General features: G+C 39.4%; 2 protein-coding genes and 1 pseudogene across 5 annotated transcripts in view; 1 reads left to right on the forward strand and 2 right to left on the reverse strand.

Annotated features, from left to right (window-relative positions):
- LOC129459394 (zinc finger protein 431-like) overlaps positions 1-23,693 on the forward strand; it is a 402,258-nt gene that overhangs the window by 117,312 nt on the left and 261,253 nt on the right.
- Positions 1-23,693, reverse strand: part of LOC134732303 (zinc finger protein OZF-like) — a 319,666-nt pseudogene that overhangs the window by 77,085 nt on the left and 218,888 nt on the right.
- LOC129459396 (zinc finger protein 737) overlaps positions 10,457-23,693 on the reverse strand; it is a 32,732-nt gene continuing 19,495 nt past the window's right edge. The window contains exons 4-5 of one of the 4 annotated variants that reach the window (XM_063616358.1): positions 21,881-23,238; positions 10,457-11,901 (exon numbers count right to left, since the gene is read on the reverse strand). In XM_063616358.1, the coding sequence (XP_063472428.1) occupies positions 11,833-11,901; positions 21,881-23,238 (1,427 nt within the window). In that variant the 3' untranslated portion in view covers positions 10,457-11,832. The other 3 variants (XM_063616359.1, XM_055236112.2, XM_063616360.1) reach the window with 3 other exon arrangements.

Raw genomic sequence — 23,693 nt, forward strand, 5'->3', positions numbered from 1 at the left:
GGAGGATGTGAAGGAGGCTTTGAACTGGGGAAAAGGGTGGGGAAAAGGGTGGCAATGAGGTGTGGCTGTAGACTAGGAATAGTCAGGGAAGCAGATAATTTAGTTAAAATGTCTTGACCTCATAAGGGAGCTGGGCAGGTGGGGATAACTAAAAAGGAGTGCATAAAAGAATGTTGTCCAAGCTGGCATCAGAGTGGGGGAGTTTTAAGAGGTTTAGAAGCCTGACCATCAATACCCACAACAGTTATGCAGGCAAGAGAAACACGCCCTTGAAAAGAAGGTGATGTGGGGTGGGTATCCTCCGTATTGGTTAAGAAGGGGATGGACTTACTTTCCACTGTAAGAGTTACCTAAAGCATCTGTGATGGTCCAGGAGGCTTCTGAGGTGATCGGGCAGCATCAGTCTTCAGCCGCTAAGCCAAGAATATCTGGGAAGGAGTCAGTCAGAGAGCCTGGGCTAGAGTTCCAGGGGCTCTAGGAGTGGCTGCCAGGTGAACTGGACAGTCCGATTCCCAGTGTGGTCCTGCAGAGATGGGACACAGCTTAGGAGGAATCCGGGGCTGCAGGCATTCCTTGGCCCAGTGGCCAGATTTCTGGCACTTGAAGCAAGACACTGAGGGAGGCGGTCCTGCAGGAATGCCTGACCACTGTGGCTTAGGCATTTTGAAGTTCTTGTGTGCTGGAGGTGTGGCTGGGTTTTGTCTCACAATAGAGGCAAGTAATTTTAACTCTTCTCTATTATTGTACACCTTGAAGGCAAGGTTAAGTCCTGTTGTTGGGTTTGAGGGCAAGAATCTAATTTTTGTAGCTTTTTCTAATGTCGGGAGTGGGTTGGGTAATAAAATACATATTGAGAATAAGATAGTCTTCTGGCCTTTCTGGGTCTAGGGCAGTAAACCATCTAAGGGTTGTTGCCAAATGGGCCATGAACTGGGTTGAGTTTCTATATTTGATGAAAAAGAGCCTAAATGCTAACTGATTTGGGAAAGGTCAGATAAAGAAAAAGGAGTATTAACCTTGGCTATGGCTTTAGCTCCAGCCACCTTTTTAAGAGAAAATTGTTGGCAGGTGTGGGAGGGCTAGTCACGGAACAAAACTATAAGCCAGACCGGGTGTGAGGAGGGGAGGTGATAAAAGGATTATAGGGTGGGGGAACGGAGGCTGATGAAGAATTGGGACCTGGCTTGGCCTGGCGAGGAGCAGCCTGGGGAGGAGAGGACAGATGGGTCTGTAGAAAAGGAAGATTCAAAAGACTCAGTGATGCTTGGGGTTGGGACTGAAGGGACAGGTGAGAGGGAAAGAAGGAGGATTTGGGATGAGTCACATTGGGAACAGAGACTAGGGAGGTACCAGTGTGTAAAAGAATGCCTGGACATCAGGCACCTCACACCATTTGTCCATTTTTTGACAAAAATCATCCAGGTCTTGTAAAATGGAGAAATCAAAAGTGCCATTTTCTGGCTTAGAACCATTATAGAGTTTGTATTGGGGCCAGGTGGTGTCGCAGAAGAAAATAAGATGCTTAGGTTTTAGGTCAGGTGAGAGTTGAAGAGGTTTTAAGTTTTTAAGAACACAGGCTAAGGGAGAAGATGCAGGAATGGAGGGTGGAATGTTGCACATAGTGAAGGAGATAAGTTTAAAGAGAAAGGTAGAGACATGGAGAAGAGGGTGGTGAGCAGCCCTGGGCTGCAATGTGGGTGAGCATCCAAAGCAGGCGTCCCTGCAATTGACTTGCCACCAAGGGAATGTGGGTGAATGACCAAGGCAGACGTCCCCGCGGTGATCAGACACCAATGAAATGTGGGTGAATAATCATGCAGGTGATTAAACACCAAGGAAAACTGTCTTCCTGAGTCCAAGACTGGCGCCAGAGTTTTGGGTCCACGGATAAAATGTGTCTCCTTTGTCTCTACTAGAGAGGAAAAAGAACTGGAGTTGGAAGGACAGGGAGATTGAAGGGTAGCAAGAGAGGCTGGAGAAGAGAGGGAAAAGACCACTTACCCGATTTGAAATTGGTGAGATGTTCCTTGGACTGGTTGGTCTGAGGACCCGTGGTCGTAGGTGGATTTCCTCATGGAGTGAGGGTGGGAACAGGCCTCCCAAAGGAGTCCCCCTGTCCCGGGTCTTCAGCCCCAAATGTCATGCGTGTCCATGTGAAGAGAACACCAAACAGGCTTTGTGTGAGCAATAAAGCTTTTTAATTACCTGGGTGCAGGCAGGCTGAGTCCGAAAAGAGAGCGAAGGGAGATGGGGTGGGGCCGTTTTACAAGATTTGGGTAGGTAATGGAAAATTACAGTCAAAGGGGGTTGTTCTTTGGTGGGCAGGGGCGGGGGTCACAAGGTGCTCAGTGGGGGAGCTTCTGAGCCAGGAGAAGGAATTTCACAAGGTAATGTCATCAGTTAAGGCAGGAACAGGCCATTTTCACTTCTTTTGTGATTCTTCAGTTACTCCAGGCTATCTGGATGTATACGTGCAGGTCACAGGTGATATGATCGCTTAGCTTGGGCTCAGAGGCCTGACGTGTGTGTTTATCTATAAATATGACCCCAATTTTACTTATGGCTTATCTCATATTCTTTGTTAGCTGATTTTAGATGGTAGTTTTATCTTGTCTGAGTAGTCATGGAGATAGTCTTATTTTCACGATGTGTTTAATGATGAATATATATTTTCTTTTTGTGAGAGAAACACTTTTGTGATTTGAAGTTAATTTTTAAAAAGATTTACAATTCTGTATTTTTGTCAGTTTTTCCTTAAAAACGTTGTTTGAAAAACACATAACATAAAATTTACCATCTTAAATTTATTGAAGTGTATATTTCAGGGCCAGTTGTGGTTGTGGCTCTCATCCTGTAATCCCAGAATTTTGGGAGGTCAAGACAGGAGGATATCTGGAGCTGAAAAGTTTGAGACCAGCCTGGGGAATATATGGAGACCCCTCTCTATAAAAAAAACTTAATAATAGCCAGGCATGGTGGTGTGCAGCTGTGGTCCCAGCTACATGGGAGATTGGCGGGGAGTCAAAATTGGGCCAGTACACTCCAGCTTGTGTAACAGAGTGAGACCCTGTCTCAAAAAAAAAAAAAAAAATACTGTTCACTTCTGGCATGTTAAGTATATTCACATTGTTGTGCAAAAGATTTCTAGAAACTACATATTGCAAAACTAAAACTCAATACCTATTAAGTAACAACATCTCATTTTACCATCTCCAGCTTTTGACAGACAAATCTTCCACTTTTTGTTTTTTATGATTTTGACTACTTAAGATATCTCATATAAGTAGAATCATACAGTATCCATAATTTTGTTACTGGATTAATTCAAGTGACATAATATTCTCAATGTTCATCTTAAAATATGACAAGATTATTCTTTTTAAGGTGGAATAATATTCCATCGTATGTATATGTTACATTTTTTGATATGTTTATAAATCAAGGAACATCTAGGTTGCTTCAGCCTTTTGGCTTTTGTGAATAGTGGTATAATAAAGATGAATTTTCAAATATGCCTCCCAGGTCCAGTGTTGCATTTTTTTTTTTTTTTTTTTCCTCAGATGCAGTCTTGCTTTATCGCCTAGGCTGGAGTGCAGTGGTGTGATCTCGGCTAACTGCAACTTCTGTCTTCTGGGTTCAACCGATTCTCCTGCTCGAGTAGCTGGGGTTATAGACACCCACCACCACACCCAGCTAATTTTTTGTATTTTTAGTAGAGATGGGGCCAGGCTGGTCTCAAACTCCTGACCTCAGTTGATCTGCCTCCTCAGTCTCCTAAATTACTAGGATTATAGGCTTGAGCCATTGTGCCTGGCCTTTGTTACATATATTGGATATAGATTTATAAATGAGGAACATTTGTAACTTTTTAAAATAATGGCTGCATCTTTGTTTTCCACCAACATTTAACATGGGTTTCATTTTTATTGTATCATCAACAGATTTGGTGTTTTTAAAAAAAATTATCATGGCCATATTAATGGGTATGAGGTGATTTTGTCATTGTGGTTTTTTTGTTCATTTCTTTACAAATTAGTAATTTTGTGTGTCCTTTCAAATGCTTTTTCTCATTTGTGTACTTTTCTAATGAAAATTTTGTTTGTCCATTTCTAAATCAAGTTATTCAACTTTATTAAGAGCTGTTTATATATTTTGAATATTAACTTCTTTCACATTTAATTTGCAAATGTTTTCACCTATTTTCTAAGGGATGTCATTACTCTTGAATTGTTTTTTGATATGAATAAATTTTGAAGCCTATTGTTGTTAAACTTTTCTGTTATTTCATTTGCTGCTCAAGTATTTAATTTTGTATCTAAGAAAATGGTGCCAAGACCAATGTCATGTCTTTTTCCTGTATAGTTTTTCTAAAACATTTGTTAATTTTTTTATGTCTAAGTATTTTATTTAAAATATATTTTTGTATCATTCTAGGAAATAATCCAACTTTATTTTATCGGTGTTGATATTCAGTTTTCAACATCGTTTTTTTGAAGAGATTATTTCTATTTTGTGCTCATGGCAACTTTGTGGAGGATCATTTGATCATATAGAGAAGGGTTCATTTCTGAGCTCTCCATTCTGTTCTTTCATCTGTTCATCTTTGTTTCTGTATCACATTGTTTATACTCTCTAGCTTTTAACTGTAGGTTGTATTGACATCTTTGAAAAATAATATTTTTTGACCCCTGAGCAAGAATATGTTGAAGAGTGTGTTTCATATTCACGTCGTTTTGAATTTGCCAGTTTGACTTTTGCTTTTAATTCCTAGTTTCATTCAGTTTTTGTTAGAAAACACACAGTGTATAATTTTAGTGTTTTTAAAGTGATTTGTTGTTGTTGTTTTGAGAGAAGATCTTACTGTCACCAGGCTGCAGTGCAGTAGCATAATTTTGGTTCACTGTAGCCTCAGCCTCCTGGGCTCGAGTGATGCTTTCACCTCAGTTTTCTGAGTAGCTTGGACTACAGTCATGCACTACCATGTCTGGCTAATTGTGTGCTTGTTTGTTGTGTTAGGATCTCACTATGTTGCCCAGGCTGGTCTCATACTTTTGGCACCAATGGATCCTCTTACCTAGGTCTCCCAAAGTGTTAGGATTATAGGCAAGAGCCACTGCTCCCAGTCAGTACTTTTAAATTTAATAAAACTTGCTATGTGTCCTAACGGAATACACCAGATGCAAATAGAAATATTGTGTATTATCTTGGTTTTGACTGGAGAATTTTGTGTGTGTCTGTGAAGACTAGTTGGTCTATAGTATGGTTTGGATGTCCATGTTGTCCAAACCTCAAGCTGCAAAATAAATCCTCAATGTTGGTTGTGAGACCTGGTGGGACATGTTTGTGTCATGGGGGCATATTTCTCATGAATGGCTTGGTACATCCTCTTGGTAACCAAAAAGTTTACACTCTATTATTTCAAATGAGAGCTGGTTCATTAAAAGAACCTGGCTTCTTCACCTCACACTTTCTCTGTCTCTTACCATATAATATGTCCAGTTACTTTTTACCTTCTACCATGATTTTAAGCTTCTTGAAATCCTCACCAGAAGCAGATGCTGGCACACACTTCTTATAGAGTCTGCTGAGCTGTGAGCCAAATAAACCTTTTCCTTTATAAATTATGCACTCCCATGTGTTCCTCTATATGCAAAATAACTAATATAGTCTATAATGTTGTCTCAGTTTTCTGTTTCTTATTTTTTATCTGAATTTTCTATTACTTCAAATGGGGTCTTGATGTCTGCAATTATTATGTTGCTATGTATGTCTTGCTTCACTTTTGTCAATATTTGCTTTATATATTTTAAAGCCCTTATGTTATATACACATATACATATAGATAGATAAATACTATAAATTCCTGCTAAATCAACTCACTTTATCATAATATAATATCAATCATTGTCTCATAGTAGTACTTGACTTAAAGCATATTCTGTCCATTATAATTATGACCACCTCACTCACTTGCGGTTACTATATTCATGGAATATACATTTTTTTATTCTGTTACTTTCGGCCTATTTGACTCAATGCTTAAATTAGTCTCTTGTAGGCAGCATACTGTATGCTTTATAGAACCCCACTCAGGCATTCTATATCTTTTTCTTTATATAATTTTATTTATTTGTATATATATATACACACATATATATATACAAGTGTATATATGTGTATATATGTACACATATATATACAAGTATGTGTATATATATATATATATGTATACATATGTGTATATATATATTTTTTTCCAGATGGAGCTTCACTCTTGTTGCTTAGACTGGAGTGCAATGGTGTGATCTCAGCTCACTGCAACCTCTGCCTCTCAGGTTCAAGCAATTTTCCTGCCTCAGCCTCCCAAGTAGATGGGAGTACAGGCACCTGCAACCACACCCAGCTAATTTTTTTTATTTTAAGTAGAAATGGGGTTTGACCATGATGGCCAGGCTGGTCTTGAACTCCTGACCTCAGGTGGTCTACCTGCCTCGGCATCCCAAAGTGCTGGTATTACAGGCATGAGCCACCACATCCGGCCTTGTGTATTTTGGAGATAGTGTCTCACTCTGTCAACCAGGCTGATTTGCTCAGTTCACTGCTGCCTGAATCTCCCAAACTCAGATTATCTTCTCATATCAGCCTCTCAAGTAGCTGCGTTACAAGTATGTGACATCACACCCAGCCAACTTTTTTGTATTCTTTGTCAAGACAGATTATTGCCATGTTGCTGATTCTGGTCTTGAACTCCTGGGATCAAGTGATCAGACATCTTGGCCTTCCAAAGTCCTGAGATTATATTTCATTTTATTAAGTAGTTTAATACTTTTATATTTAAAATGACTCCTTAAAGAAATGAAGTTGTTATTTCCAGTTATATTGTTATTGTTTCGTGTGTTTCTAGTAGTATAATTTTCTCATTTCCTTTTTTACTCTCTTTAATTTTGTACTGGCATGCTTTGATTATTTTTTATTTTCTTTTAGATACTTTCTTTAAACAGAATCTTTGCAATCATCTTGAAAACTGTAGATTACATACATCTTGCAGTTAAAGCAATATATTTTAATCTCATAACAACTTCAATTGAATACAAAAACTATGCCTCTATATTTTCCAGTTTGTTGTTGATATTAAAATTATTCTATATGGTGTATCTATTAACATATTTATGCAGATTTACATATTTTTTATAGTCTATAAAAGTACTTTAAAGGTTTTATGTACCATCATTTTGTTTGTTTGTTTTGTTTTGAATTGAGTCTTGCTCTATTGCTTAAGATGGAGTGTATAGATGTGATCTTAGCTCACTGAAACCTCTGCCTCCCAGGTTCAACAATTATCCTGCCTCCGCCTCCCTAGTAGCTGGGATTACAGATGCCTGCCACCAAGCCTGGCTAATTTCTTGTATTTTTTAATAAATATAGGGTTTCACCATGTTGGCCAGGCTGATCTTGAACTCTTGACCTCAGGTGATCCACCTGCCTCAGCCTCTCAAAGTGCTGGGCTTACAGGTGTGAGCCACAGCGCCCAGCTGGAAATTACTTTTTATCTCACTATTCATAGCATTTCATATCAATACAAAGAGTGACACATCTAGATATAAATATACATAGGAAGATAAATACTCACATAGAGAATTCTATAAATATTTCTAGCTAAACATTTATGTATACAAAACATGTTCCCCAAAAGACATTTTTAATCTTTTAGCATGCGCTAAAGATGCTGATGTAGAATTTGTTCCTTTTTCTTTTGCTAAATAACATGTCAGAATGGAACATAGTTATACAATGTTGTATATGTAAATATCAACAAAGCTCTATCTTCAAGGGCAAGGCCACAGAAATAAGCTGAAAAGAAAGTCATGTAACACATCTGTCCAGGACAGTATTTCAGTGCTCTGCATGTCTCCTCATTCTGTGCATGCTGTGTTCACACCCACCATTTGAGGCCTGTCTTGACAAAGCCACAGTCACCATTTAGATAATTTGATGATTGTATCCACCTGGGCTGAGCTACTTGTCTGGCTGGGATCACCTGGGCTGTGCAAACTGGCTGATTGGAATCACCTGGTTTCTGCTAATTTGCTTAATTTATCTCAGCTTCAGGTGTAGAATACGGAGATGTCATCTGACCTACTTTATTTCTGAGGTTTTTTTTAAGGGTCATATGCAGAAATAAATATTTCATAGACATACCCATGTGACTCATTTTGTGTGTGTATGTTTATCGAGCCACCTATTTTGTATCTATATGTACAGAAAGAAGCCTATAAAATAAACTTGATAAGAGGCTATTTCCATTTTCTTTACCTAAAGGTTAGGTAAATCAGTCAGCTACTGAGCTCAGTGAAGATTTATTCAAACCAAGCCACTCACCACATTACATTTTTTTCATAAGTGTAAAAATGTCTTTAATAACCTGGAACCTGGGTGTTTTTAATTCTCATCCCATTAAACCAGCCCCATGAGATTCTGTTCATCTATCTAGGAACTGCCAGAAATGCTTGACACCAGTAGGCCGAGCCTTCCTCACAAAGAAGATTTGACCTGGCAAATAACAGCCACCTGTGACACTTCAGTGACTGTTCACTATCATTCATTTGAAATGTGGCCAAGTACCATGTACCATTATATTTGCTTCCATCATCACCATCTGTCTTCTAAAAAGAGACCTAGACTTCTTTTTCCTTACCATAAATACCCGACTTCTGCCACAAAGACAAAAAGACAAGAGTGTGATTTTACATCACACACTCTTGGAAATAAATACAGTTCTTGTCTTGATGGAAGTTCTAAAGAGAAAGAATAAGTATTCTCATATTTAGGTTAGGACCTTTGGACTGGGGCTGGTTCACCTCTGACCCTACATACAACAATAAAAGAAAAGTCAACCCTGACATGGCAGTAAATAACTCCAATGGCCTTAGTAAGTGTTCATCTTCCAGAAGTGCACAACAAAGCCCAGTGCTTCCTTTGAATATATTAAGTGCAGCAGGATGTATATCAGAGCATTCCTCTATTTCTGTACTATTCTAGATATAGTATTCTATAGGGAAAATATTTTTATACATGTATGAAAGGTTTTTTTATTACTGTTTGTAGCAATAGCTATCAATACTTCCACATTCAATGTCTTTATTCTGTATGAATATATATATTGTTCCAGCTTCATATATATATATTTATACATATGTAGGTATGTATATGAATATACATACATGGTAGATACAAAAACACAAATATATGAATGTGTCTACGTGAATATTAATGTATACATATAATATTCTCCCACTTTTTAAATTATAGAGCATATACTAAGGATGGAGATGTAGAATTAATTGCCTTCTGTTTTGCTCAATAGCGTGTCAGAATAAAACATTGCCATACAATGTTGTTTATAGAAATATAAAGATTCAGCTTCATGTTTCAGGCCTTGTAAAGCTGTGTGATACATACTGTCCAGCTTAGCAAATAAGGCCCTGCATTTCTTTTTGGTGTGCATGGGCTATTAACGTTTACCATTTTGGGCATGCCTTAATGAATCTGTAGCCGCTATTTAGATAATTGGCTGATTGGGATCACCTGGACTGAGCTAATTGGCTAACTGAATTCACCTGGACTGATCAGTTGGTTGATTGGAATCACCTGGGCTGAACTAATTCACTGATTGAAATCGCTTGGGCTGAGTGAATGGTGGTTCAAAATCACCTGTGCTAAACTAATGGGCTCATCAGTTGAGCTAACTGGCTGATTGGTTATCACCTAGAATAAGCTAGTTGGCTGTTAGAAATCACCTGGGCTAATCAGCTGGGCTGAGCTAATTTGCTGTTTGGATTCTCCTGGGATGTGCTAATGGGCTGCTTGGAATCCCCTAATTGGCTGATTTAAATTATCTAAGCGGAGTTAATTGATTCAGAAAAGTTGAACACTGGGCTGGGCCGGTGGCTCATGCCTGTAATCCCAGCAATTTGGGAGGCCGAGTCAGGCAGATCATTTGATGTCAGGAATTTGAGACCAGCCTGGCCAACAGGGTGAAACCCTATCTCTACTAAAAATACAAAAATTAGCCAGGCTTTGTTGTGGTTGCCTGTAATATCATGTACTGGGGAGGCTGAGGCAGCAGAATCGCTTTAACCAGGGATGTGGAGGTTGCAGTGAGCCAAGATTGTGCCACTGCACTCCAGCCTGAGCAAGAGTGAAACTCTGTCTCAAAAAAGAAAAAATATCTATCTATCATCTATCTATCTATCTATCTATCTATCTATCTATCTATCGTCAGAGGATGATAACTTGAAGTATTTTAGAGATGTTAAGAATCTGAAATTATTTTTACTTTTAGTTTTTATAAATGTTTCTTAAGCATTTTTAATTTCCAAAAAACTTGTAAATAAATGTCAGTTTAATTTTTCTGAAGAATTTAAATAGAGTCAAATTATACATATCAAAAAATCGACTTTTCTGGTAGTAGATCAGCTTAATTTTCAGAACAAATGTGTTAAACTTCATGAAATTTTATGCTGACCAATTTGATCAGTAGCCTCTTTCATACAACTGGGAGAGATGACACCAAGATGTAGCATTCATGTTGGGTGAGAGACTAAATGACTACTAGTAGCTAGATAATTTCTGTTTTACTAATAAATGTTTATTTTCATTTCTATATTGTCTCAAGTTATGTTAATTTGAGATAGGAAATTTTGAAAATTATTTTTTAATCAGCCATAACAGTAAGCAAAGACAGAGAAATGAAAGTTTTTACCAGTCATAATTTATATATTAAAATTAAAATGCTTCTAGAAATAAAGAAAGAAAGGAAGAAAGAAATATACAAACAAATGAAAAGCAGCCTGGTCAACATGGTGAAAGCCTGCCTCTACTAAAAATACAAAAATTAGCCTGGTGTGGTGGCGCACATTTGTAATCTCAGCTACTCAGGAGGCTTAGGCATGAGAATTACTTGAACCTGGTAGGAAGAGTTTGCAGTGAGCTGAGATTGCACCACTGCACTCCAGCTTGGGTGACAGAATGAGACTCCATCTCAAACAAAAGAACAACAAAATAAAAGAGAAGGAAGGAAGTTGATTACTCACAATAGGTAAGGTATGAAATCAACCTGTGTCCATTAATAGGTGAATGGAGAAAGAAAATATGGTATATATACACAATGAAATGCTATTCAGCCCTTAAAAATAAGAAAGTCTTGTTATTTGCAACAACATTCATGAACCTGAAAGATATTATGCTAAGTAAAATAAGCCAGCACAGAAAAAAAACAAAATCCTGGTTTTTTTTTTTGAGATGGAGTTTTGCTTTTGTCACTCAAACTGGAGTGCAGTGGCACCATCTCCACTCACTCCAACCTCCACCTCCCAGGTTCAAGAGATTCTCCTGCCTCAGCCTCCTCAGGACCTGGGATTACAGGCATGTGCCGCCACACCCAGCAAATTTTTGTATTTTTAGTAGAGATGGGATTTCCCCATGTTGGCCAGGCTAGTCTCAAACTCCTGACCTCAATTGATCCACCCACCTCAGCCCCTCAAAGTGTTGGGATTACAGGCGTCAGCTCCCGTGCCCAGCCCACATAATCCTATTTCTATGTAAAGTGTAAAAAAAAAAATTAAACTCATAGAAGCAGACGGTACAATAATAAAACAAACAAAAAAATCCCCTATAAGGTTTTTTGTCTGGTTAAGAGAGCTTCTTCATGATCTTTCAGGGGTTATATTTTCTTTTATTTTCCACATTTTCCTGTTCTTCAGCCAATAGATGAAAAAAGATACAGAGAAGACACATTTACCTTTTATCCACTTCACTTCCACTCACTATTAGTCAATGTGGATACAGAAGAGAGTAGCAGTTTTCTAGTAGGACAGCCACTTCTCTGCAATAAACAAAAAACTGAAAAAAAATTAGCATATGCATCAATAACCCTTTTAGTAAAATAAAGATTAATTTTGTTGATTTCTATTGAGTTCCTGTAATATTTGATCAAAAGCTAGCAAAAACACAGTAGAAAAGGAAAATTGTTCTAAATAAGAATATTGTGAATGGTTATTTTGTCAATATAAGTAAAAATATGACCTCACACTAATAGTCTCACCTATAGTTGTACAACATCAAATGCTAATTTTTATTTAAAATTTTGTTTCATATAAGTATTCAATTTATATCACCTGCCTTTGCTATTGCAATGCCTTCTTCACTTTATATCAGTGAAAAACAGGCCAGCAGGTCCTAGGAAAGCACGTCGTGCTATTGCTACTTTAACAATGATCAGGTCAAGCATGGTGGCTCATGCCTGTAATCCAGCACTTTGAGAGGCCAAGGTGGGTAGATCACAAGGTCAGGAGTTCGAGATCAGCCTGGCCAATATGGTGAAACACCGTCTCTACTAAAAATACAAACATTCCCGGGTGCGGTGGCTCACGCCTGTAATCCCAGCACTTTGGGAGGCCGAGGCTGGTGGATTGCTTGAGGTCAGCAGTTCAAGACCAGCCTGGGCAACATGGTGAAACCCCGTCTCTACTAAAAACACAAAAAATTAGCTGGGCATGTGGTGGGTGCCTGTAATCCCAGCTATGCAAGAGGCTGAGACAGAAGAATCTCTTGAACCTGTGAGGCCAAAGTTGCAGTGAGCCAGGATCATGCCACTGTACTCCACTCTAGGCAACAAAGTAAGACTCCTCTCAAAACAACAAAATCAGCTGGGCGTGGTGGTGGGTGCCTGTAGTCCCAGCTACTAGAGAGGCTGAGGCAGGAGAATCACTTAAACCCGAAAGCCAGAGGTTGCAGTGAGCTGAGATCATTACACTGCACTCCAGCCTGGGTGACAAAGCAAGACTGTCTCAAAAAACAAAAAAACAAAAAACAAAAACTGATCATAAATAGCACTTTTCTGGTTGCTACACCAGTGTCAAACACTGTTATTTGGCTTAAGGTACTGGGGTTTTTTTTTTTTCTTTTTCGAGATGGAGTTTTGCTCTTGTTGCCCAGGCTGGAGTACAATGGCACAATCTCATCTCACTGCAGCCTCTGCCCCCAAGGTTCACACAACTCTTCTGCCTCAGCCTCCCCAGTAGCTAGGATTACAGGCACCTGCCACCACGCCTGGCTAATTTATTGTATTTTTAGTAGAGATGGGGTTTCACCATGTTGGTCAGGCTGGTCTCAAACTCCAGACCTCAGGTGATCCACCTGCCTTGGCCTCCCAAAATGCTGACATTACAGGCGTGAGCCACCGCAATCGGCCTGGTTTTCTATTTTTTTTTTCTAAATTTACTGGTAATATAAAATTCTTCACTAGGAAGACATCATCTTATTCAAATGTTTTATGAGATTTCATTGATGTCTGAATTATCTGGAATATTAAAATTTTTCATGAACTCAAATCAAGTACTATCCATAATCTTTTAGTAAAAGCTTTTCTGAGGCAGAATAAGATTTATAACATTTTATTATCATATGGAAGAAGTGTATTAACCATGTTTTCAGTAATCACTCTGAACACAGCATTCTCAGTTCCCAGTGTAAAAAGTGAAGTAGAGGTTCCTCTTCAAAGACTTTCCTACCTGTCTAATTATGAATAAATAGTAACTTCTCTTAGAAGCAAAGTTTATTCAAAGACCTGTGCTAACATTCTTAAATATCTGCTAAGCACAATTGAAAAATCAGTGTACTTTATGTTCTTAGCTCCCACAATTTAGCCTAAATATTTGCCCTGGCATGCTTATACTAATCCAAGCAAGCATTAGGTCATAGCCTGTTCCCCCTCCTTATTTGAAGGTGTTTTTACCTTTCTCAGCATTCCACAAGTTACTTCCTCCTTCCTTTGTTCTCCTCTGCCTTTGCCTCTTTTAAAAAGTTGTAAGTTGCTAAACAATTGGGACAAATACAGAATGTGAGGTCCCATTCCAGCCAATGAAAACTGGACACAGCAGTAGGGTGGACATGTCAAGTTATAAATGACTCTGTCTCCCTTGTTCAGTGTACTCATGGCAAAACTGCTGGCAAGTGTACCCTTTCTGCAAAAAGTGAAAATGGCCTTGCTAAGAAAAATTAAATTTATGTTCAAGTGCTATTTCTTTTTTTTTTTTTGGTATTATATATATTTTTTTTATTAATTTTTTTGCACACAAAAACAATAAACATTTTCTAAAAATACATACAAACAAAAAGATGCGTATCAAACATATTAGGAAGGTTGCACATGGGAAGTCGGGGAATAGAAATGGGGGCTGGGAGTCAAAATAAATGAGAGAGGGACTTTATATGGATCAGTGATAATAATTCAATCCTCTATTTGACAAAGAAGAGGGAGAAGGAAGAGGAAGAAAAAGAAAGTGGGATAAAGGATCAGAAAGGGAGGAAATAGAAAAAATTAGAGTATGACTCCAGGGTAGACCTGCTTTGTTGTCACTGAGTTGGTTGGTTGGTTTGTCTGTTGTATTTTTCATGTTTCGCCAAGTTGGCCAGACTGGTCTCGAACTCCTAGCCCGAAGTGATCAACCCGCCTCGCCCCCCAGAGTGCCGGGACCACAGGCGTGAGCCACCACGTCCAGCCCCCACATTGCTTCTGGCCTCCGTGGTAGACCTCCCAGACGGAGCGGCCGGGCAGAGGCGCTCCTCACTTCTTCCCAGACACGGGGCGGCCGGGCAGAGGCGCTCCTCACTTCCCAGACGGGGCGGCCAGGCAGAGACGCTCCTCACTTATTCCCAGACGATAGGTGGCCGGGCAGAGGCGCTCCTCACTTCCCAGATGATGGGTGGCCGGGCAGAGGTGCTCCTCACTTCCCAGACGATGGGTGGCCGGGCAGAGGCGCTCCTCACTTCCCAGACGATGGGTGGCCGGGCAGAGGCGCTCCTCACTTCCCAGACGATGGGTGGCCGGGCAGAGGTGCTCCTCACTTCTTCCCGGACGGGGCAGCCGGGCAGAGGCGCTCCTCACTTCTTCCCGGACGGGGCGGCCGGGCAGAGGCGCTCCTCACTTCTTCCCGGACGGGGCGGCCGGGCAGAGGCGCTCCTAACTTCTTCCCGGACGGGGCGGCCGGGCAGAGGCGCTCCTCACTTCCCAGCCGGGCAGAGGCGCTCCTCACTTCCCAGACGGGGCAGCCAGGCAGAGACGCTCCTCACTTCTTCCCAGACGATAGGTGGCCGGGCAGAGGCGCTCCTCACTTCCCAGACGATGGGTGGTCGGGCAGAGGCGCTCCCCACTTCCCAGACGATGGGTGGCCGGGCAGAGGCGCTCCTCACTTCCCAGATGGTGGGTGGCCGGGCAGAGGCACTCCTCACTTCCCAGACGGGGCGGCCGGGCAGAGGCGCTCCTCACTTCCGAGACGATGGGTGGCCGGGCAGAGGTGCTCCTCACCTCCCAGACGATGGGTGGCCGGGCAGAGACCCCCCCACCTCCCAGACGGGGCGGCGGCCGGGCAGGGGCTGCAATCCCAGCACCCTGGTAGGCCAAGGCAGGTGGCTGGGAGGCGGAGGCTGCCGCGAGGCCAGACCACGCCACTGCACTCCAGCCCGGGCAACACCGAGCACCGGGTGAGTGAGACTCCGTCTGCAGTCCCAGCACCTCGGGAGGCTGAGGCGGGCAGAGCACTCGGCGTCAGGAGCTGGCGACCAGCGTGGCCAACATGGCGAACGCGTGCGTGCAGCGAAAGGAGAAAAGGCAGGCCGCGGTGGTGCGCGCTGGCAGTCCCAGGCAGTCCGCGGCGCGGGCAGCAGCGAGCCGAGTAGATTGTAGCCTGGGCCACAGAGGGAAAGGAAAAAGAAAGAAAGAGGAAGGAAGGAAGGAAGGAAGGAAGGAAGGAAGGAAGGAAGGAAGGAAGGAAGGAAGCTCAAGTGCTATTTCTTTACAGCACCAGAGAACGAACATTTCTAAAACCAGTATGGACCCTGAGTAATTCAGGGGGAATTGGTATCTCTGTAAAGAGACAGTAAGGAAATGCTGAGTGGAGGTGCACCACACTGCACGTCAATGCCTTCCACATGCACCCATTAGAGTCTTAATTTAATTGGGCTGTTATTTGCATAGCTAGATAATTAGCAACTTTAGTCATAATATTTTTTAGCAGCTAATGGCATCTCTTATCCATTAATTTTATACATTTGCTTTTTTGAAAAAATCTTTTGTTAATTCACTCTAAATTGAGACTACATTTACAATCTTCAGTTTTTCAGTGAAGCAAATCAGAGAAGAGCAATATGTGTACATAATGTGCATTTTCCTGCCTACCAAAATTCTTCAGGCTGGGCAAAGTGGCTCATGCCTGTAATCCCAGCACTCTGGGAGGCTGAGTCGGGTGGATCACCTGAGGTCAGGAGTTCAAGACAAGCCTGGCTAACATGATGAAATCCCATCTCTATTAAAACTACAAAATTTATCTGGGCATAATGGTGGGTGCCTGTTATCCCAGGTACTCAGGAGGCTGAGGCGGAAGAATCACTTGAACCAGGGAGGCGGAGGTTGCAGTGAGCTGAGAACGTGCCATTACAGTGCAGTGTGAGCGACAGAGTGAGAATCCCTCTAAAAAAAAAAAAGAAATTCTTTCTTCATTTACTTGGAAACCCTGGGAAGCCCCAGGAAGCCCCTATAAAATACTCCCTTTGAATACTTTAGTCAGGATTTCAGATTTCAAAAGGTCAAATACAATCATTGAGCAAAGCCTAAACCTTGTCTTTGTTTCTTGTTAGTCATCTGGCCATTTCCGTAAGTATGGCGATTAAGCGAAGCCATTGAAAAAATGTGGTTTTGGTTAATTTTATTCCATTTCAAATGTTTTCTCTAATTGTTACTTTGGTCATGTGAATCTAAAAAACTATCTACATAACTAATCCTGCATTCAAAAGCTATTCATATTAAGGTGTTTACAGTTTAATCTTGTATTACAGTATAGTATAATCCTCTATAATTAGAAGTTAATTATTTATAAATTCATTGTTTTTAAGGTTTTTCAAATTTGAAAACAGACAATCAGGTATAATTTTTGAAGTAAGTTCAATTCTACATTACCCACTAGTCTTCATGGCATTTCTATAATAAATAGTGTAACCCTGTGTCACCAGAATGGTGCAGACATGCTGATGGAATGAGTTCAGCATTGTTGGTAGACTATCAGTATTCCAGAGGCTGATCATTCACTACAGCTTACTAAATACTGTTCCATGATGCCAGTGAGCACTTTTACTCAGGTTTCCCTTTTCCTACCATTAATGTGGTCCTGTTGTGGTCTCCTGTTTCTCTTTAGCTATCCCACATGAGAGGTGATTATTTCTTGAATGAATGAGATTCCCTTTTTTTCCCTCTGCCATAGGAACATAATCCTCTTATGTTCCTTACTGGAAGTAACATGCAGGAGGCAGAAATGATGACAATATACAAACATGTTTCCCGCCATGTGGCCACCATAAGCAGCTGACAACATGTTCTACCTAGAAATCACTTACTTTCAGGCCAGCAGGGGTGTTTTTCTATGGTGTGTCTCTTTCTCTTAAAAGCACCTCTGATTAAGTTTAGCACAATCAGGATAATCTCCATTTTGATAACACAAAGTCTACAGATGAGTAACCTGATTTCATGAGTGATTTCCCACCACAGTCACACGTTTCTACACTCAAGAGGAAAGTATTACACAGCAGGTGTGCAACAGACTGGGAATCCAGGGTATTATCTTAGACTGTTGCCTACCCACCTAAATAAACTTTTAAAATCATCTTTTCCTGGGCACGGTGGCTCATGCTTCCAATACCAGCACCGTGGGAGGCTGAAGCAGGCAGATCATGAGGTCAGGAGTTTGGGACCAGCCTGGCCAACATGAAACCCTGTCTCTACTAAAAATACAAAAATTAGTCAGATGTGGTGGTGCACGCCTGTAATCCCAGCTACTGAGGAGGCTGAGGCAGGAGAATTGCTTGAACCCAGGAGGTGGAGGTTGCCATGAGCTGAGATCACACCACTGCACTCCAGCCTGGGAGACAGAGCAAGACTCCAGCGTGAAAAAAAAAAAAAAAGTCTTTCTGCTGCTTTTATTATCTATATAAACAAAGATATCAACTGGATACAATAATTAACTACTTTTCAGTTTTATTCATTACAAATAACACCATTTTTCTGGCTTAAATTATTTTTTTATGCACCATTTATACATTCACACACACCTAGAACAATACAAGTATATCCAATTATTCAATTTTGGTTGAATGTCCATTCAAATAAGTGTTAAAAATGACTTTTTTTTTCCTGTTTTAAGAGGGCTTTTATTATTGTACTCAAGAGAGTTGTTTCTGGAGAAAAAGTTGCCTGTGCTTTAATAGGCAGACTCTGGAGAGAATCCAAATCACAAGCCAGAACATTTTATATTAATAAATTCAATGCAAAGCGGAAAGTATAGATTTGTTTTCACCATTTTAAATGTGTTTAGTTTTGTTACTCACCTAATTAACATAATTTGTTTTGTTGCAATAATTGCTTTTATTCTGAAACTATACTCACACAAAAACACTCAATTCACAATTTTCTTACACCTAAGGTTTATCTTCAGAGTAATATGTGTATATTTAACTGTATGTAAATGAAAACTAAAAGTCTATATGTTTGCAGACAGAGACCACATGTTCAAGGAAAACTATATTACAAGTATTTATAATTTTTCAGGACTCAGAAATGTATGGATTTTATTTTTCTTTTCTTTCTTTGTTTTTTGAGATGGAGACTCACTCTGTCAGCCAGGCTGGAGTGCAGTGGCGTGATCTCAACTCATTGAAACCTCCGCCTCCTGGGCTCAAATGATTCTCCTGCCTCAGCCTCCTGGCATGCGCCACCATGCCTAATTTTTGTGTTTTTAGTAGACAAAAGGTTTCACCACGTTGGCCAGGCTGGCCTTGAACTCCTAAACTCAAGCATTCCACCCGCCTCGGCCTCCCAAAGTGCTGGAATTACAGATGTGAGCCATTGTGCCTGGCCGTATTTTATTTACATTTTTGTATAATTATTATGACCATAAAAATAATCCTGTAGTCAATAATTTAATTGTACATTTTAAAATGAATAAAAGCATATAATTACACTATTGGTAATACAAAAGATAAATGCTAGAGGTGATGGATACCTTATTTACCATAATGTAATTACTACATATTGTAGGCCTGAGTCAAAAGATGCCATATAAGGCATAAATATATACACATATTATATACTCACAAATACAAATAAAAAATTTCAATAAGAATAAAGAGTCAAAATTTAATCTATAGGAACAATATTCTTTAACTCATTTGCAGTTTAAAGACACTGATAGTGATTAATAAAGATGTTATTTTACAATGTACAAAATAGTATATTCCTACCATATTGTACCTACATCCTTGAGTAAAGTGGGATACAGTTAGTGGCACAATAATGGTTCATTAAACGCACAATAGTCTTAACATAGTAAAAATAAAATTAAGTTCACAAATAATCTAACAATTTTTTTTTTTTTTTTTTAGACAGAGTTTTGTTGTTGCCCAGACTGAGTGCAATGGCACAATCTCACCTCACTGCAACTTCTGCCTCCCAGATTCAAGTGTTTCTCTTGCCTCAGCCTCCTGAGTAGCTGGGATTACAGGCATGCACCACCATGCCTGGCTAATTTTTTTGTATTTTTAGTAGAGACTGGGTTTCTCCATGTTGGTCAGGCTGGTCTCAAACTCCTGACCTCAGGTATCTGCCCGCCTTGGCCTCCCAAAGTGCTGAAATTACAGGCATGAGCCATCAAGCCCAGCCCTAACAGTTTTAAAATGTACTGCATTTTATTACATAAAAGTACAAGCAGTAAAGTAATATACTCATTTATTTTAATATACTTTTATTTCTTTGTGTCACTATAATAAAGTATTGCTCTGAACATTTACCTTACACATTACTTAATAGAATTTTACTACAGCCTCTCCACTTGTATTTTCATTATGCATCTTACATTTTAATGTTCTTACAATTTTATAGAAAAAGTCATAATGTCCAAATAATGTAAAAAAACCTAATATTTCTGATGCAGAAGCAACTGATCACATGCTTTCTCACATGTGAATAGAAATAACAGCATAATTTGAAAGCTGTATTACATCATTCAGCTTTCAAAAAATTTTATTCAAGGAAACAAGTATACTTTCAACGTAATTACAATGCTTCCAAAAATCTACTCCTTTTAAAGTTACATAGAAATCATTTACCTAAAAACTGCAGTTGTGGATTAGTTTTTATACTCAATGCACTGATTTAGTGTAATGTCTGAAGTGTCAGGGCCTTATTCTACTGTAAATTTTGATATTTATATACAATCTTTTGAATTAAATATTTTTTCATATTTACTGCATCTGCAAAATTATATTTTAGCATAAACTCTCTGGTGTTTTCTAAGCTGTAGTTTCTGAAAAAAAAAAAAAAAAAAAAAGTGTTTCTAAACTTAATATATTTGTAAGACTCATCTCCAATATAAATTCCCTGATGTTGAACAAAGCTTAAGCAACTGCTTTAGGATTTTCCTCCAGTACAAAATGTGTGCAATAAGATCTGTGATACTAGTAAATGTACTATATAACTCCTTTTATGTTTGTAATGCTTGTCTTCACAATAAATACTCTTCTTCACTTTAAAGGCTTATACTTTCTGAAAGTTTTTTTTGACAGTAATTGCAATTTTAATGCTTTTATTAAAAGGAAGATTTTTATATTGAGTTAGATATGAGTAGGAACTAATGGGTTTTACATATTCCTTTTATTTGTACAATTTTTCTCAAGGATACTAGCTTTTCTGTGAAATAAGGTGTAAGAACTGATTAAAAGTTTTGCCACATTCTTCACACTTGTAGGAGTTTTGCCAGTATGAATTATCCTACCTACAATCAAGTATGGCAACCATATAAAGGCTTTGTCACATTTTATATATTTCTAGGGTTTCACACTAGTATAATTATTGTTATGTATAGAGAAGTTGGAGGTGTTCTTAAAAGCAATGTCACATTTTTTAGCTTTGTGGATTTCCTCTTCAGCATGAATTATCGCCATGTCTCTTAAGAACTGAGAACTTGTAGCTGGGTGTTGTGGCTCACGTCTGTAATCCCAACATTTTAGGAGGCCAAGGAGGGTGGATCACCTGAGGTCAGGAGTTTGAGACCAGCCTGGCAAACATGGTGAAGTTGCATCTCTACTAAAAATAAAACAATTAGCTGGGCATGTTGGAGGACACCTGTAAAAAAATTAGCTGGACATGCTGGAGGACACCTGTAATCCCAGCTACTCAGGAAGCTGAGGTAGGAGAATGGCTTAAACCCAGGAGGCAGAGGTTGCAGTGAGCTGAGATCATGGCATTGTACTCCAGCTTGGGTGACAAGCATGAAACTTCATCTCAAAAAAAAAAAAAAAATTGAAAACTTGTTATAGGCTTTGCCACATTCCTCAAACTTGTAGGATTTTTGTCCAGCATGAATTATGTGTAAGAAGGGTTCAGAACTTCCTAAAAGCTTTGTCACTTTCTTTATATTTGTAGGGTTTATGTTCCAAATAAATTCTCATATTTAGTAAAAGCTGATAGCTGGTTAAAGGCTTTCCCACATTCTTCAAACTCACAGGGTTTCTCTCCAGTATGAATTATCTTATGTCTAGTAAGGGCAGAGGTGTCCTTAAAGGCTTTGCCACATTTTCTTATTTGTTGGGTTTCTTTCCCACATGAATTATCTAATGTCTACTAAGGTTTGAGGATGAAATAAAGGCTTTGCCACATTTATCACACTTGTACGGTTTCCCTCCAATATGAATTTTCTTATGTGAAAAAAGGATAGTGGGATAGTTTAAAGCTTTGCCACATTCTTCACATTTATAGTTTCTCTCCAGTATGAATTACCTTATGTGTAGTAAGGGTAGAGGGGCACTTAAAGCCTTTGCCACATTCTTCACATTTGTAGGGTTTCTCTCCAGTGTGAATAATCTTATGTCTAGTAAGGATAAAGGAGCGCTTAAAAGCCTTGCCACATTCTTCACATCTGTAGGGTTTCTCTCCAGTATGAATTCTCTTATGTGCAGTAAGGTGTGAGGACGAGTTAAAGGCTTTTCCACATTCTTCACATTTGTAGGGTTTCTCTCCAGTATGAATTCTCTTATGTGTAGTAAGGATAGAGAAGCACTTAAAGGCCTTGCCACATTCTTCACATTTGAAGGGTTGCTGTCCAGTATGAATTATCTTATGTGTAGTAAGGGAAGAGGAGTATTTAAAGCCTTCGCCACATTCTTCACATTTGTAGGGTTTCTCTCCAGTATGAATTCTCTTATGTGTAGTAAGGTGTGAGGACCAGTTGAAGGCTTTGCCACATTCTTCACATTTGTAGGGTTTCTCTCCAGTATGAATTATCTTATGTGTAGTAAGGGATGAGAAGTACTTAAAGCCTTTGCCACATTCTTCACATTTGTAGGGTTTCTCTCCAGTATGAATTCTCTTATGTGTAGTAAGGTGTGAGGACCAGTTGAAGGCTTTGCCACATTCTTCACATTTGTAGGGTTTCTCTCCAGTATGAATTATCTTATGTGTAGTAAGGGATGAGAAGTACTTAAAGCCTTTGCCACATTCTTCACATTTGTAGGGTTTCTCTCCAGTATGAATTCTTTTATGTGTAGTAAGGACAGAGGGGTGCTTAAAGGCTTTGCCACATTCTTCACATTTGTAGGGTTTCTCTCCACTATGAATTATCTTATGTGCAGTAAGGTATGAAAACCGGCTAAAGGCTTTGCCACAGTCTTCACATTTGTACTGTTTCTCTCCAGTATGAATTATTTTATGTGTAGTAAGGTGTGAGGACCAGTTGAAGGCTTTGCCACATTCTTCACATTTGAAGGGTTTCTCCCCAGTATGAATTTTCTTATGTGTAGTAAGGGTTGAAGACTGGTTAAAACCTTTGCCACATTCTATACGTTTGAAAGGTTTTTTTCCAGTATGTCTTATCTTATGTCTGTTTGAACTGGAAAATTTATGAATGACTTTCACATATTTATCACACGGAAATATTTTGCTTTGAGTAGTTGTCAAATATTGGTTAAGTCCATTATAACCTCTTTTGTGCACCTTACACTCATCCACACTTTCACAGCCCTTTTTAAACTGTAAATTGTCATGTCCATACTTTTCATATCTTCTCAGTGTCACTTTTTGGAAAGAATCTTTTATGCTCTGCTCTGACCAAAGATCTTGGGCAAAATGAGAACACATAACTGAAAGAAACAATAAAAACACATTACTTCAGTTGCTAGACTCAGATAAATATACTTTATAAATCTAACCTATACAATTATACAAACTGCATAAGCAAGATCACATAGCAAAATATCACAAGCTGTAATTTCTTCCTGGACACATAAATGTAACAAAAGTGGATGGCCCAAAATACATTTGTAAAAAATTTATAAGTGAGTTAAGTGTATGAAGGGCCCCAGGTGAGCACAATGCAAAGAGCCACATAGAATAAAAAGAAAATTCTGTTACTTACACCCAACACAGCTCTTCCTGCTCTCCAGTATAACATTGTGCCTTTAAAAGTAAATTTCCAGTCGGATGCAGTAGCTCATGCCTGTAATCCCAGAACTCTGGGAAGGTGACACATGGGTGGATCATAAGAAATTCACCCCATGACCCAAACATATCCCACCAGGTCCCACATCTAACAGTG

This window comes from Symphalangus syndactylus, chromosome 13 (assembly GCF_028878055.3).
Source record: "Symphalangus syndactylus isolate Jambi chromosome 13, NHGRI_mSymSyn1-v2.1_pri, whole genome shotgun sequence".
NCBI lineage: Eukaryota > Metazoa > Chordata > Mammalia > Primates > Hylobatidae > Symphalangus > Symphalangus syndactylus.